We start from the raw sequence: 15,906 nt of genomic DNA on the forward strand, positions 1-15,906 counted from the left end.
TTGTAAAACATTATTATTCACAAAATAAAGCGATCAGTACGTAACGTAAATTGTAATATATTTTATCCCTTACTGTTTCTAAAACATTATTCTACACACAATACAGTGATCACTAAGGAGGGTCTTAGGTTTAGGCACCACCAGGGGAATCTTAGGTTCAGGCACCACCAGGGGGGGTCTTAGGTTTAGGCACCACCAGGGGGGTCTTAGGTTTAGGCACCAATACGGGGGTCTAGGGGTTAGGGGTAGGTACAGGGAGAGTTACTTACTAATTTTTTTTTAAACGTTATTATACATTTCACTTTTTAAACGGAACATTAACGTTTTCACAATTGCCGATTTCATGCACATTATTTAATGATTTATAACTTTATAAAACATTATTTTTAAACGAAATATAGTACATTATATTTTTAAACGTTATCCATGTTTATCGTTTAAAACCCCGTGCCCCTTTTTAACGTACACCTCTGTTATGGTCCATTCCACTAAATGGATGTTTTTTTATTAGACCAATGTAAATCGGGCTCAAATCTGGAATTGCCCTCGCATCCTAGCAAGTAACCTCTGCTGTGATGAAACAGCTGGCACGCTGCAACTGATTATGATTGCAGGCAGCGTGCCAACTGCTAGTTGTCTGCACCCCTTTGCATACAATGGACTCTTGTGTGCTGGTGACCCCTTGTGTATTTACAACGTATGCACTCAAATGTGGAAACGTTGAAGCCATGAAGGATACTAAAAAGATACTTTCGTTCTAGAAAAATATTTCCTTTCCTCCTCCTCCCGTGCTCTGTGACTCACACAGCCCTAATGTACACAGAACAGCTATCCCAGCAAAGAATGTGCGATGTGAGGGATGTGTGCAATTTCCTCTAAATCTTGCAGTGCATGCCGGGGAGACTAGAGCAGAGACTGGATCTGTTCCTCAGCTGCATCATTAACAACATCAGCCTGAGCCTTCCTATTGGGGCAGGAAGGGAAGTGCTGTATACGTAGGGTGCGGCTTGCACACATTCCACTTTCCTCTGAGAGCAGCCACAGCACGCCAGTGACAGGACAGCATCAGCCAGCATCCTCTACTCCTGGGTGAGTTCTGTGCCGCTGTGTGTGTCTCTATGTGGCTGCACCTTGTACTGGCAGCAATATCTCACTGCTGGTGTTTACCAAATGCACTGATTTTACAGGCTCACATGAATCTTCTGTGACAATGATTTACACTTATACTCTGACTATAATATGTCTCAGAAGCTTTAAATTTCGTGGTAAATTAAATCTGTCTCTTCTCTTATTGGTCATTTTTTTTAGCATCCTTACACACTTCTATCTGGTTTTCAATCTGTACCTCGTGGTTAAAAAAGGAAACCTGTTGATACCACTGATAGTTGTTAGTTGGCTAATATACTTGTAGCATAAAAAAGCAGGTTGAATAATGTTTGTGAAGAACTGTCACGTGCCTCCCTTTTTATGCAAAGTGTCAAATTAGAAATCTGGTGACTTGAGATAAATGTAACTTCACCATAGACCTTCAGTCTTTGGAAGCCAGTAATGATGGTGGGGTGTGATTAAGAATTATTTGGAACTGATTGACCATTCCTAAGAACCAGTATTGGAGCTAAACTTAAACTTTTGGGACTATCAGATTTTTGGAGAGTTTCTGATGATTATGTACTTAGCAGCTTCAATTAACCAAGCTGTTGATTAACTACCAGAATCTGATTAGTCCCATGCAAGGTTCAGTCTCCTCAAATTCTGGTGACTGAAGAAAAGAGAACTGGGAAGGCAAATTGTATATCATATCACCAGTGATGACTTCAAGTATTGCTGGTTCTCATATGCCTTGTAGGTAAATGCTTCCATTCAGCACAACGTATAAGTGTTTCATATGCACAACACACCAGACATGGTGTAAACCAGGGGTGTCCAAACTTTTTAGGCCAATGATCATATGGCTGTTTTTGAGAGTGTAGAGGGCCGAACTAGCAAAATTGAAATACAATTTTTGCTGCTTGATGTTAGGTACCGTAACATTTTCTCAAATAAAACAGTTGCACGGGAAGTAACCTATATACATACGGTAGCAGTTAGCACAGTGGCAGATGCTAATCAGAGGCTTTTACCGCTGCTGGCATAGTGGCGGCTGCTAATCAGTGGTTGCTACTGCTACAGTGGTGGCTGATAACCTACAGGTGAACAAAGGGGGAAGCAGAACCTCTGAATGCAGCACTGCAGCTACAGCCTGTGAGCCGCATGGAATTCATTGGGGTGAGCTTTGCGGCCACCAGAAAAGGCTTGGTGAGCTGCATTTGGCCCCTGTGCCGGACTTTGGACATGCTTGCTGTAAACCTGCTACAAAGCGCAGTTGCAATCTCTAGCGATTTGTGGTAGCACTTTGTAAGCGATTTTAGAAGCAATTTTCCTGCTCCAATACATTAGAGTGGAAACACTGCCATAATGCTTCATGTCCTGCAATAGCGACTTCCCTAATCGCAATCACTCAGGAGGGATCTGCTCCATCCACTTTGGCAAATTGTTTGGGGAAATTGCTAGCGATTGAAAGCGATCCTTAAACGTTGCCAAAAACGCTCTAGTGGGTCCCAGCCCTAATGGTATATTAGTGATGACATTGATCTGCTAATCTTGCACAACACTGTTAGACCATGTATCGAGGGAACCCTAGAATAATGTCACTATATCAGGGTAGGCAATGACTGAGGAAAATACTTTTTATAAGGGCTCAAACCCACTAGCAGCCTCTTCTAAGTGCTAGTGATTTGAAAAAGCTCTTGTTAATGCAATGCTATGGGGGATTTTTATAAAATCACATCTCTCAAGTGGGATCACACCTATAGCATTACATTAGCAACGGCTTTTCAAATCACAAAGTGGTCAGAAAAGTGCTCCTAGTGGGTTTCCGGTTCCAGGACAATATTACAAGCACTATATAGGGACACTGTATAAAAAGTGCATTATATGTGGTTCATCAATAACCATGACATTTTAATGGGAGGGTCAATATCAGTGGAACACCATGGATGATAGATAGAGATTTTTTTTTTTCCTCTACCAGGGAGTGCTACATGTGGAACCAGAGCTGAAAATAATAAAGATTCGGTACTTATCCGTTAGCCGGGCGCATCCGGCAGGTGGTGACAAAACTCCACCAGAGTTACATCTTTCCCTACTATCCATGGCGGCCTGGAGGGGGAATAGTAATTAGCGCCACCTGCCGGATGCGCCCGGCTAACGGATAAGTACCAAAGATTCTATACATACCTGGGGCTTCATCCAGCCCCATACGCGCTTATCGATCCCATGCCTCCATCCTCTGCCCGCAGCTATGAGAACCGGCTTCGCGCTGTTCCGTCAGTCGGAGCCAGTCTAGCGTAGCAGAAGTGCACCGTTTGTGTATCTCTGCAGCAGTGTATGGAGACATACGTAGAGAGCGCACTTCTCCAGCGTAGCCCGGCTCCGATGACGTCACTGACGGGAGCTGGTTCTCGTAGATGCGGACGGCGGCGAGGGATCGATCAGCGCGCATGGGCCTGGAGGAAGCCCCAGGTATGTATAAAAGCTTTTTCATTTTTTCAGCTAGGGAACATCTCTGGTTCCCTTTTAAAGGGAACCTAAACCCATGTAAAATGAGTTTCACTTAGAGAACCAGAGACGTTCAAGAGAAAAATTTATATACATACCTGGGGCTTCCTCCAGCCCCATAAGCCTGGATCGCTGTCCTCCGCTTCCTCTGTCCGCCGGTACCGGGTCCCGTACTCCCGGCCAGTCGAGGCAAGAGCAGTGCGTCACTACCGGCGGACGCTGCCAATTTTCCGCATCACAGGGGCTCCCTCCATAGCCTTACGCATGCGCCTCCATACTGCGCATGTGTACGGATATGGAGGAAGCCCCCTGTGATGCGGAAAATTGGTCGTGTCCGCCGGAAGTGACGGGACCCGGTACCAGCGATAGAGGAAGTGGAGGACGGCAGCGTGGGAGCGATCCAGGCTTTTGGGGCTGGAGGAAGCCCCAGGTATGTATAGTAGCCTTTCCTATTTTTTTTTTTTCTCCGTCTCTGGTTCCCTTTTAAGTCTTGCTTCTACCAGCCCCCTGCAGCCATCCTGTGCCCTCAAAGTCACTCATGGATCCTCTGGTCACCCGCTGCCAGTTTCATTTTTTCCGGCTCGGACGGCCACCACACATATCATTGCACGCGTTCCCGCTGGCGAAACTAGCTGGCAGCAGGGAACCAGAGGATCCGTGAGTGACTTTGAGGGCACAGGATGGCTGCTGGGGGCTGGTAGAAGCCCCAGGTAAATGAAACTTTTACATGGTGTCACAGGAGCCCTAGTGGCTGACCGCACTTAGCCTTCTAAACGGTGCCAGCGCACGGATCGTGCGAACTCTGGTCACAGTCAATGCGCAGGAACCGTTAAGAATTGGCCGCAGACAACTCAGAAGGGAGCCTGTGAGACACGGGTAATTACAACGTACACACGATTCCACGGTATCTGCCACCACCACTGGTATGGGCCAGTGGACCCGATTTACTGACTGACTAGTCCTGCGAATAAAACGGTTAAACACACGGTATTCTGTCTAGCCAACAACAAACAGTAGCGTATCTTCAGAGACCCGGGATCAGTTCTGTGTGTGCTGATAAGCAGGGTAGCGGAACAGTGAATGACTTGGAGGAAGTCTTTTATTCACAGCAATATAAATAATTAATATATACAGATAATTATTAAAATCAACAATTATTAAAACCGTAATAGCCAGTATAAAAAATAAAAGAAGGGAGAAAAATACTTAGTTCCTGGAAAGATGTCCTTTAGTGGGAAAACTTGTAAAGTTCTTGGTTTCAATCAAAGTTCAGAGTTCAGACCAGGTGGATGCCAGCATATCCTCAAGCTGGCACCGATGAGTTCAAGATGTTTTCAGGGTGGAGGACTCAAGTCCGCCTGCTGGCTCTGTGCTTTTGATGAAGCTGGTTTGGGGGTGTGGCAATGCCGGCCCCCTCTGAGCTACCAGCAAATGACAGTTCATTCCCTCTGAGAGATTTTAGAGCTAAACTTATGAATTGCTGTAACTCCTGAACCATACACGTTACATTTAGGGGGGTAACAGCTTCATACTTGGAGGAAAATACAGATTAATATGATATCCGACATGGCTAGTGCAGCAGATCAGGGTCCTGGGTAGATTCATACCTGGGTTGTAGGGGCCCCGGGCCCCTCTCAACTGGTATCAAGGGATCCAGCATGACCCTACGGATCCAATGATACCGCTCTCATAACCACCCTATTTATTGTATTCTGTAAATGGGCAAAAGATTATATAGTACATTCATTTCTTCCTGCTAAGGCTGGAGTCAGCCTGACTGGAGTCCAGCTGTGTCTGCTTCTTGGGATCTCCCTCTATGAAAGGAACCTTATGGTTCCTTCAATTAGCATCTGGATGTGAAATCAGCTGTGACAAGCTTTCTGAACTCAAGGGTTTGCCCCTGCTCGTTAGCATATCAAAAGAGCCATCCTGCAGTTAAGGTGATGCTATTTCTCTGCTGAGAAAGGACTGCAGACCTCCTACACAATAAATCCAGATTCTATCGATTTGAAGCGCAATCGATGCAGAGTCGAGTGCGATCGCTTTTTCTTCACGGGCGGTTACAGGACGCGCCTGCGGCCCCGCAACCGTCCGTGACACATGGGTTTAGGTACCTTTTGAGGAAAGTCTGAAGTGATAATTAAAATAAAAAAGATACTCGCCTAAGGGGAGGGAAGGCTCTGGGTCCTATAGAGCCTTCCTGTTCTCCTCATGGTGACCTCGTTTCCACGCAGGCTCATCTGTTTGGATCTCCTTCTGCGAGAGACTTTGGCAGTCTTCGGAAACACTCGGGCTCTTGAAGACCAGCGGCTCTGTACTGTGAGTGCGTGAGAGGGCACTTGCGCGTGCGCAGTACAGAGTGGCCTGTCTTTGGAAGCCAAAATGCTTCCGCAGTCTCCCCAACCTGAAAGAGAGCAGTCTAGGACTGAATGGTCGTGGACTGCTAATGGGTGAGCTTGCGGAGAAACGTGGGGACCGGTTGGAGAACGGGAAGGCTCTATAGGACTAGCCTTCCCTCTCCTTAGATGAGTATCTGTTTTTTTGTTTTTTTTTTAATTTTCATTCTCACTTCAGACTCCTTTTTTAATAAGTGTATATATTGAATTTAAATTAGATTTAATGATAAAAACTACTGTATTGGACAAACCTCTCAATTTTAGGATATGGCTTTACCTGAATGAACTAGAATGGAAATCCCTGACTCTGCCTTGGGTGTAATAGACCCAGCATTAGGAAACTAGTTTGAACAGTTGTTGGTGCAACTAAGCTTCAGTAGTGAAGGGGGTGTGTGTAGATCAGGATTAGGAGTGGCAGCGTTGCTGCACTGCATCCTGAAGGGGGTAATACAAATCCATAGTAGCAGGGTGAGAGGTCTGTTCTCATGGGTGTGACGCAGAAAGCATTGGCCCTCAGACTTTCTGCAGGATAACTTTCTCTGTGATAATCCTCTCTGAACTGCAGATTCTCACTTGTGACATTTTCTACTTGTAACATTTGCTATGTGGTTATATTAACCTTGGTTGAATGGCAGTATCCCAGTATCTTTTTCTGCGAAATACTCAAGGTTCTGTTTTTAAAACTCAGACAATGTAAATTATTTTTCTGCACATTATGGCAAACCTGTACATGTTTATGATAAATGCCCTCCAAAACCTGTGAAAACCACTTTTCAGTATTACCAAACATTCAGGCTGCTGAAATCTTTTACACCAAGACTCTACTTATTGGTCCTTAAGATCCACGCTTGTTAAAAATCACATGCTAATTCGCGCAATGCAAAAACACATGTAATTATTTTCAATGGACAAAAGCGCGCTTCTTTGCAACTCCCTGATTTTTCTAGTGGGTAGAAAAATATGGTTGGTGGCGGCAGTGCCATATATACTCAAGTACAAGCTAACCCCCAACCTTTTACTTTAAAAAGCAATTCAATTGTTTGTCTCAAGTATAAGCCAAGAGTAGAAAATGCAGTGAAGGCAGGTGGGCAGACTGAAGCTATAGCTGTGGTGAGATCAAAGACACCCCCCCCCCCTCTCACCCACACTCTCCGAGAGACCTGTGGCATTTCCAGATCAATATGCAGATTGCCTGCCCCCCCCCCCCCCCCCCCCACGAACACCCCTGAGATTTTCAGCACCGTGATGCCGGCGATTAGAAAGACCCTGTCAGGCACACTCCCCAAATTGAACACAAGGAATCCGGTGCAGGAGGTTTGGGCGCAGCCGGCGCCACCATAGACCGTAGTAGGAATGAATGTCAGTTAAAGAGAAACTCCGACCAAGAATTGAACTTTATCCCAATCAGTAGCTGATACCGACTTTTACATGAAAAATATAATGATTTTCACAAACAGACCATCAGGGGGCGCTGTATGACTGATTTTGTGCTGAAACCCCTCCCACAAGAGGCTCTGGTACCGTACGGTACTCTGGGCAAACTGCCACAATGTAACAATGACACACACAGGAAATGGCTGTTTATAGCTGTCTGTTAAAGCCAGAACAGCTACATAATCTGCCCACAGTAACAATGTCACCATGTAATACATGTCAGAATGTGAATCTGGGAGAGGAAAGATTTTACAATGAGCAAACTCTGACTAAATCATGTATACATAATTATTGTAAAAATTAAGCACCTTTTTATATTAAATTATTTTCACTGGAGTTCCTCTTTAAACAAGGTGTGTATGATGATCTGCAGATCTCATAGACTATGAATGCAATTGGCAGGAACAGATCTTTGGTGTCTGTACAGCATGTTTGTGTGCAGCATCTTGCAAAGATTTCTGTCTGATGGGGAGTTCAGCTCCATAGAATAGACTGTGTAGAAATGCTCTCATACTACATGAAGGGTGGTAAGATTGGTATGTGATCTTTCATTTTCCAAAGACTATAGTCTGATATGTGTATGCACCTTTAGGGTTAGAACAAGTGGGTGGAGCCCACACCAGCCAAACACATACCTGTGCAACACCGAGCTATCAGCTAGTTGGTAATAAATTCTGGCAGTTTGGCAGGTACTCAGGTTTTTACTATATTGAACACTGTGATCTATTTTCACATGTCTGATCTCTATGATTAACATTCTGTTTGTCTAAATGGGGTGCTGTTGACCAATGTATGATCACTTTAACCACTTCATCTCCCACTGATGAATCCCTGTCAACCTCACAGCTTAACTGCTTCCGGGTGGCAGTGATTGAAATCTGTACCGTTTTTAATGCTGTTATTCCTGCAAGGGCGTAGATTTCACCTCACCGCCGTAGTGCGTTCTCGTCGATCCCGCCAATTGCGTCACTCTCTGACCACCTCAGCTCATTCACCCTAACTTCATTATGATGGCAGAGCTCTATGAGGCTATTTCATTGCCTCCTGACCCTGTTAATAATGTAAGCAACTCGCATTGGCTTACATTGACCACACGGTCAGGACGCAATGAAAGTGGCTCCTGGCCGGCTCACAGAGCTCTGCCATCATAGAGACAGCAGAGTGGGTGGGCTGATGTGACGGGTGGACGGCGGTAGTGGTGGGTATGTGCGGCGATTCGTCACTTTTCCGTAATTTGTTGTACCAGTGGTCTCTGGTCCTTGACCATTTGAGGACCGCAGTGTTAAACCCCTCCCTAAAGACCAGGCCATTTTTTTTTTTTTTTTTTTGTAATTAGGCCACTGCAGCTTTAAGGCCTCGCTGCAGGGCTGCACGTGTCAGCACACAAGTGAGTACCCACCCTTTTCTCCCCACCAACAGAGCTTGCTGAATACTTGGGGCACAGCTACTACCTATGCTGGGTGGGCCTACTTAATACTAGAAGCAAATATGGCTATCTATACTGGGGGGAGGGGGGAATACCTCACGGGGGATCTAACTCATACTGGGGACACATCTGGCTTCCTGTACTGAAAGGGGGGGGGGTCCTATACTACCTATTTGAGGGGCAGGCTATGTATTACTGGGGGCACAGCTTGCTAGCTTTACTAGGCGGATGGCACATCTGCTTTGTAATACTGAGGTCACATCTGGCTTCCTGCATTGGGGGTGGGGACATTGCTTGTTCTGAAGGGGCAACCTAATACTGAGGAACATGTGCTACCTATACTGGGAGTGTGGGCTACCTAATACTGGGGACACATCTGGGTCCATATACTGGGGGGTGCTACATAATACTGGGGTCCCTCTGGCTACCTGTACTAGGGAGCCGACTGGTTACTTAATACTGGGCAGCTATCCCTAGCTACCTATACTGGGGCTACCTCTTACTACGTAATATATAGGGGCATCTGTGGCTCCTTAATACGTAGGTGTACAGCTGGCTAATACTTGGGGGCACCTCTAGCTACCTAATACTGGGGGTACATCTGGCCACCTAATACTGGGATGCACTTCTGGCTATCTATGCTGGACAGGGGAGAGGTGACAGCTAGCACACTACTGGTTTAAGGGGGGCGTTCCCATAAGGATTTGAGGGAGGAGTTTAGGGCACCAGAACTTCTGTGCTTGTAGACTCCTGCGATGTTGACCACCCTGGCGGTATTGAGCTCAACTCATCCAGGAAAAACTTGCTGAAAGCGGTATTGACGAGCTGAGCTCGTCAATACCGCCAGGGAGATTTCTTGTTCCTCTGCCCCACCGGCTGCACTTTTCCCTCATCAGAGGGATTCCCCAGGATGGCTGGATGCCTGTCAGCACGCTGTGGGTAGCGATCTGTGCTACCCACAGCATACAGAACTAGCATCCAGCCACCCTGGGAGCCAGCGGGGCAGAGAATGTGTGGGGCTGTGCAGGGATTCCCCTTCTGTGCCGGCTGGTGCGAGGATCCTCTCTGTGCGGGGGGATCCCCGTACTGTGCGTGCAGGTGACCCTTTTGTGTGTGCGGGGGGGGGGGGGGGGGGGGGTTATCCCCTTCTATGGGGCTGGTAGTGGCCGGCGGGGATCCGATCTATGGGAGGGGTCAATCCCCATACTGTGCGTGCGGGTGGCCCGTGTGTGTGTGTGTGTGTGTGTGTGTGTGTGTGTGTGTGTGCGTGTGCTGGTCGGGGACACCCCCTCCTGTGCGGGCTGTGGGTGGCCTCTCCCTCCTCTTCCCCATCCCTCCCTCTCTGTCCCCTGTGCCCCCCAACCCCCGATCCCATGTACGTTCCCCCCCCCCCCCCCCCGTCAAAGGCCCTTATCTACTCACCTGAGGGCTTTCTCCTGCACCGGCCGCGATGGACACCCTCCTCCTCCATCGCCGAAGTCCCGGTCTGTGTAATTACAGTACGCGGCTTGGTGACGTCACCAAGCCGCGTACTGTAATTACAGAGAACACGAGACTTCTTGATGGAGGAGGAGGTGCGCCGCTTCCGCCGCAGGAGAAAGCCCTCAGGTGAGTAGATCAGGGCTTCTGACAGGGGGAAGACACGGGGGGGGCACAGGGTATCAGGATGGAGGGAAGAGGAGGGAGAGGCCACCCACAGCCCGCATAGATGGGGACACCCACCTCCCCCCCCCCCCCCACCACAGAAGGGGGTGTCCCCGACCAACCACGGCTAGCCCCCCTAGAAGGGGATACCCGCACACACAGAAGGGCCACCCGCACGCACAGTATGGGGATCCCCGCCGGCCACTACCAGCCAGCACAGAAGGGGAGCCCTTCCAAAGAAGGGACACTCGGCCACAGTCAGGGGGCATCGGGGGCAATTGGGGGGGGGGGGGGCAGAGGCACCCGCAAACCTGGCTCCTTATACATGACTCCCTACACCTGGATGCACATCTGTCTCCTATACACCTGGCTAACTATACTTGGCTGCACATCTGGCTAATACAGCTGGGTCTTATACTCACCATTGGCATGCTGATCCCTCATCGCGTACCTCTGATAGCTTCCCCAGTGCCTTCTTCCATGTCCCTTGGCGGATTTTGCTTCTCCCTTGGCGATCACATGTCCCCCGTCGATCGGCGTTGATGGCACCAGTGTCACACAGCATCATCAAAATCTCGCAGCAAACACTTTTTTTTTTTTTTTTTTCTTTTTTTGAATACCACGCAATAACCTGTATTGAATTCAGCAAAAAAAAAAATTGGTTGAAAATTATTGGAAATTAATTGAACCACTTTTTGCACGGAAATCCTGGGGAAATAGAACGTCAGGGTGGTTAATCCGGGGCTGGCGTAGGCTAATGCAAAAGGATTGTTTGAAAACTTTGCAAGCATGCAGATTTACTAAAGTGTTAAAAGGCTGAAAACTATATTTTGACTGTAGCAGCCAACAACTTGTTTTATTCAAATGTGCTGCCTGTCTTCTGTCTGCAGATTTGTGCGGCTCTATATCCCAGACCAGACATTATTATGTAAAATTAAATTGTATTGCAAGGATCCTTAGTTTGAAGTATTATTCAAATGAGCGAAGTATATTCTGCAGACAGACATGTATTGCTGAATAAATTTGTACAGAGACAGTGTATTTCAGTGTATATGAACCGTAGGACTTATTCAGCAATGCTTATGTAAAGAAAATGGAGCATTTATCCAAAGAACCAATTACTGTAGGTCTCAGGTGTTGGATGAAAAAATATTCTCATTGGTTGCCATGGGCAGCTGTTTATCTTTTGCTCAATTTACTTTTGTAATGTCTGCCCCCTAATTTATACTGCCAATACAATAACAATCTTGGAAATCCAGTTCTGTCATGTTAGACTAAATGTTACACTGTTATGTTATTAGTTATCATTAGGGTTGGTCAATAAGGAATCGATGCAGATTTTAGCAGATTTTTAGTCGGCTTCAAAATTGACCAATGGGACGAAGCTGATCCATTTTCAAGCTGCAATACAAATTGGCACAAAGCCTGCATCAACTGGGAATTATTTGTTTCTCATTGATCATCCCTCGTTAACACATACATTTGAGTACAAACTCATTTGAATATTATCAGAGCGCCTCATTATTGCTTATGAAAAGTGTGACCCTGCTGGTCCAATCTTTATCCCTTAGCAGTACGCATACTCGAGAGTGCATTCTTTTATACCTGTACATAAAATGCCAAAGGCTACATCATTTTTAGGTATAGTATCGTTATCAATGGTATACTCAAAATATTTTGACATCTGAGATTTCTAAGATGTACAGCTGTGCTGGAATTAGCTTCTGTCCTTCCCTCAGGCTAGGAGCACACTAGGCTGTGCAGAAAACAGAGTTTTTATTGTTGTTTGTTCTTTATATAGCGCTGACATCTTCCACATCAGTGAATATATAGCAGGGGTCTCAAACTCGCGGGCCATTTGCGGCCCTCGATACAATATTTTGTGGCCTTCGCCTGCAAAAGCTTCCTTATAGTTCGCTTCGGTGCTCCCAAGTAATCCGCCGCATCCCCGCCGCTAAACGAGGGCTGCAGAGCCCCCAAATCTCCCGGGGGGCAATCCGCCAGCATTTCCTGGAAGGGGCAGAGCTTTCAGCTTCAGCTCTGCCCCTCCTGACGTCAATCGCCGCATGGATCGCCGCCTCTCCCCGCCCCTCTCTGTGAAGGAAGAGTGAGAGGGGCGGGCAGAGGCGGCGATGCGCCGCGATTGACATCAGGAGGGGCAGAGCTGAAGCTGAAAGCTCTGCCCCTTCCAGGAAATGCCGGCGGATTGTCCCTTGGGCGATTTGGGGGCTCTGCAGCCCTTGTTTTGCGGCGGGGACAATGCGGATTACTTGTAATGGGAGCACTGAAGCGAACTATAAGGTAAAATAGTTTGCTTCAGTGTGAATTTGATTTTGAAATAAAAATCAATGCAAGGGACGGGGGGTGCTGCTGATTGTGAAATCCCTTTTGCGGCCCAGCCTCATCCTGACTTTGCCTCCTGCGGCCCCCAGGTAAATGGAGTTTGAGACCCCTGATATATAGCCTTGTCCTTTAACTGTCCCTCAGAGGGGCTCACAATCTAGTCATATGTCCATTGTAGTCCAGGGCCGAGTCAAATTATTTAAAATAAACACATGACGTACCTGCAAATAAATATTAGTTACCTCATTGTCCATTCCTCTCAGAATCTCACCATTTTCTTCTGGCAAATATTCCTTCCAGTTCTGACAGGATTTTGTCAGAACTGAAATATATCAGTTGCTGACAGTTATAACGGAAAGGACAAACTGGTGTGCAAAGTAATGTCCATGCTTTCTTTTGACTCAAGTGGATGATATTACAGTTTAACACAGGGCTGTGGAGTTGAGGAGTCAGTGTCAGAGCAATTTAGGGTACCCAGAGTCGGTGGTTTCAATAAACGGCGGTATCGGATGATTTTTTTAATCAAATCCATTGCCTTTGTAAATTGAGGAGTCGAAGATTTTTGTACTGACTCCACAGCCCTGGTAAAAATTAGACTAAAGCTGGCCACTAACGGTCCAATTTCTAGCGAAAAATCGTTCGAGCGATCAGAAATTCTGATCGGATTGGTTGTAAATAATCTCAGTTGATGGGCACAATCGATAATGAACGATTATAAAAACAATCGTCCGATTGAATTTTCGACGAAAGAAAATTTGGATTTTCTTGTTGGTCGTGATAGGAAGCAATGATTGGTTAGTTGATGGTGTAGTGAACGATTTTTCGTCCGATCAGAATTTCTGATCGCTCGAACGATTTTTCGCTAGAAATTGGACTGTTAGTGGCCACCTTAAGGAGTCGGAGTCTTTTTTTTTTTCTTTTTCTTTTTTTTTCAGATTTTCTTTAAAGTTGGGTGGTTAATGGATCTGACAAATAACCAAATAACTGTATTTTCTTCTCTGCTGGTTTGCATTTAGCGTGGGCTGAGGTAATGGAGGGGGCATCAGATACTCTTATGCAGGGGACACACCTGAGGCAATTGCACGTGCATGTCCACGTGTGATTCCTTTCACTAGCAGTCAGCCGACTGTAGGTAAATCACCCACAGAAAATCGTGGGCATTTTTTTGCAAACCAAGTGTGAACTTTCCTATGATGATGGACAGGAGAATAATGGTATGAGAGGCAGCAGGAACCTTCACAGGGTATGATGGGACAGGGAGACAGCAGGAGTTAAATGTATACAGAGAGACAATGGGAGCTTTTAAAGGTGGGTAAGGGAAAAGGATAGGCAGTGGGAGTTTTAGCTTGAAACGGGCAGCAGAATCTTTAGTTGGAAAAGCAGCTGGATTGACCCATTCAGGAGCTGAGATTTTAATTTTACTGGCATTTTGAGAGGGATTCCAGTTAATACTGAGTAAATACAGTATTTAAAAATTGTATTTAATCTGTTTTCTGCATTTCCTACAGGTGGACGTTATTTGAAAATGGCTTCTGTGTGGGTAAGTGTCTAAATTGTGTTCAGGTTTCAGAAATACAACTTCTGTAAACCTGCTACATTCACCAAATTAATGAACTGGCAACAGTATGAGAAGTATGCTTGGTGCACATTATAGATGTGATTTTTATTTTAAAATCTGCAGCCGTTGCCCAGATATTTTGCGGATGAATGGACCTAATCATTGTCATTTCTGAGAATCAGTAAGACAGTAACACACTTGCTTCTGCTTTCTAAATAAAGGCTACACCTTCCCTTTCAGCATACATGTCAAACTCTGGCCCTCAGCCATTAGATTTGCCCCCCCCCCCCCCCCGTGGTTTCCCCACTTTGCATTATGTTTGGCCCACTAAACCACCAGAGAAGCTATATTGGCAGGTAAGCTCTAGATCATCATGTCGGGAGAGGGAAAGCAAGGAACTGTATAGGGGAGGAAGGGGAGCCACTAGACACCAGGGAATTGTAAAGGGGGAAGGAGGAAGGGCACTAAACACCAGGCAACTGTATAGGGGAGGAAGGGGGGCTATTAGACACCAGGGATAGAGGGGGCAACTAGACACTGAGGTTGGCCCACGACATGGTCCCAGAGTTCAATTTCTGTCCACTTTGTATTTGAGTTTGACACTCCTGCCTTACAGGTTCAGTGGTAGCTGAGCTGATCTTGTGACTCTCCCCAGATGTAGCAGTCATCAAGTTTAAACAATGCAGATGGCCTGGCTGTCCTGCTGATAATCTCTCTAATAGTTTTTCCCTAATACTTTTTCCCTGCTCTCTCTAATGCTCCTGCCCTGAACAAGCATGAAGATCAGTTGTTTCTGACTGAAGTCTGACTAGATTAGCTGCCTGCTTATTTCAGGTGTGTGATTCAGACACTACTAATTCCAGAATGAGCCACATGACTGCCAGGCAACTGGCATTGTCTAATAAGAAATAACTATGGTAGCCTCCACATACCTCACACTTTAGATTCCCTTTAAGGCCCTTTTTCCACGAACGGCTCATCTGCTCTTTTGTTGAGCCTCCTAACTACAAATTATATGCAGCCGAATGGCAGCATTCGGTAACACCGCATGTATCACATTTTACATGTGGTGGCGAAAAACCGCCTCACACTCAAGTGCAGCTACATGAATGCAAAACCTGTACAGCTGGGTGGAAAGGAGGGCTTTGCATGACCCCATCAAAAGTACGAATGAGGGGGCTACAGTGGCAAGAGTAAGGGGAGGCCAGATGCAATAAGAAACCTGGAGGCTTTGTATGTCATTTAGGTAAGTATATTTTTAATCTCGTCCCCCCCCCCCCCCCCCCCCCCCCTCTGAGTCTACCTTAAATGAGGATTAATTACCTCATTTGATAGATTTGAGATGAAGACAATATTTGAAATATCTTATGTCTTGATTGTCATATTTTCATACAGTAAATGACCTTGGAAACTGTGTAAGAGACATAACAGCCACAGTCCCGGATGTGCCACCACCTATGCTTGTTTTGGCCTCATCATTCATTCTCTGTGTGGTTTTGGAACTGTGG

The 15,906-nt window shown here is 46.3% G+C and overlaps 1 protein-coding gene across 1 annotated transcript in view; it reads left to right on the forward strand.

The window, feature by feature from the left end:
- The first annotated feature begins 947 nt into the window (after positions 1-947).
- The window catches only part of ANXA3 (annexin A3), a 65,828-nt gene continuing 50,869 nt past the window's right edge, over positions 948-15,906 (forward strand). Inside the window, exons 1-2 of the mRNA XM_068233570.1 lie at positions 948-1,089; positions 14,349-14,380. Of these exons, the coding sequence (XP_068089671.1) occupies positions 14,366-14,380 (15 nt within the window). The 5' untranslated portion in view covers positions 948-1,089; positions 14,349-14,365. The remainder of the gene's footprint in view (positions 1,090-14,348; positions 14,381-15,906) is intronic.

This window comes from Hyperolius riggenbachi, chromosome 1 (assembly GCF_040937935.1).
Source record: "Hyperolius riggenbachi isolate aHypRig1 chromosome 1, aHypRig1.pri, whole genome shotgun sequence".
Classification (NCBI taxonomy): domain Eukaryota; kingdom Metazoa; phylum Chordata; class Amphibia; order Anura; family Hyperoliidae; genus Hyperolius; species Hyperolius riggenbachi.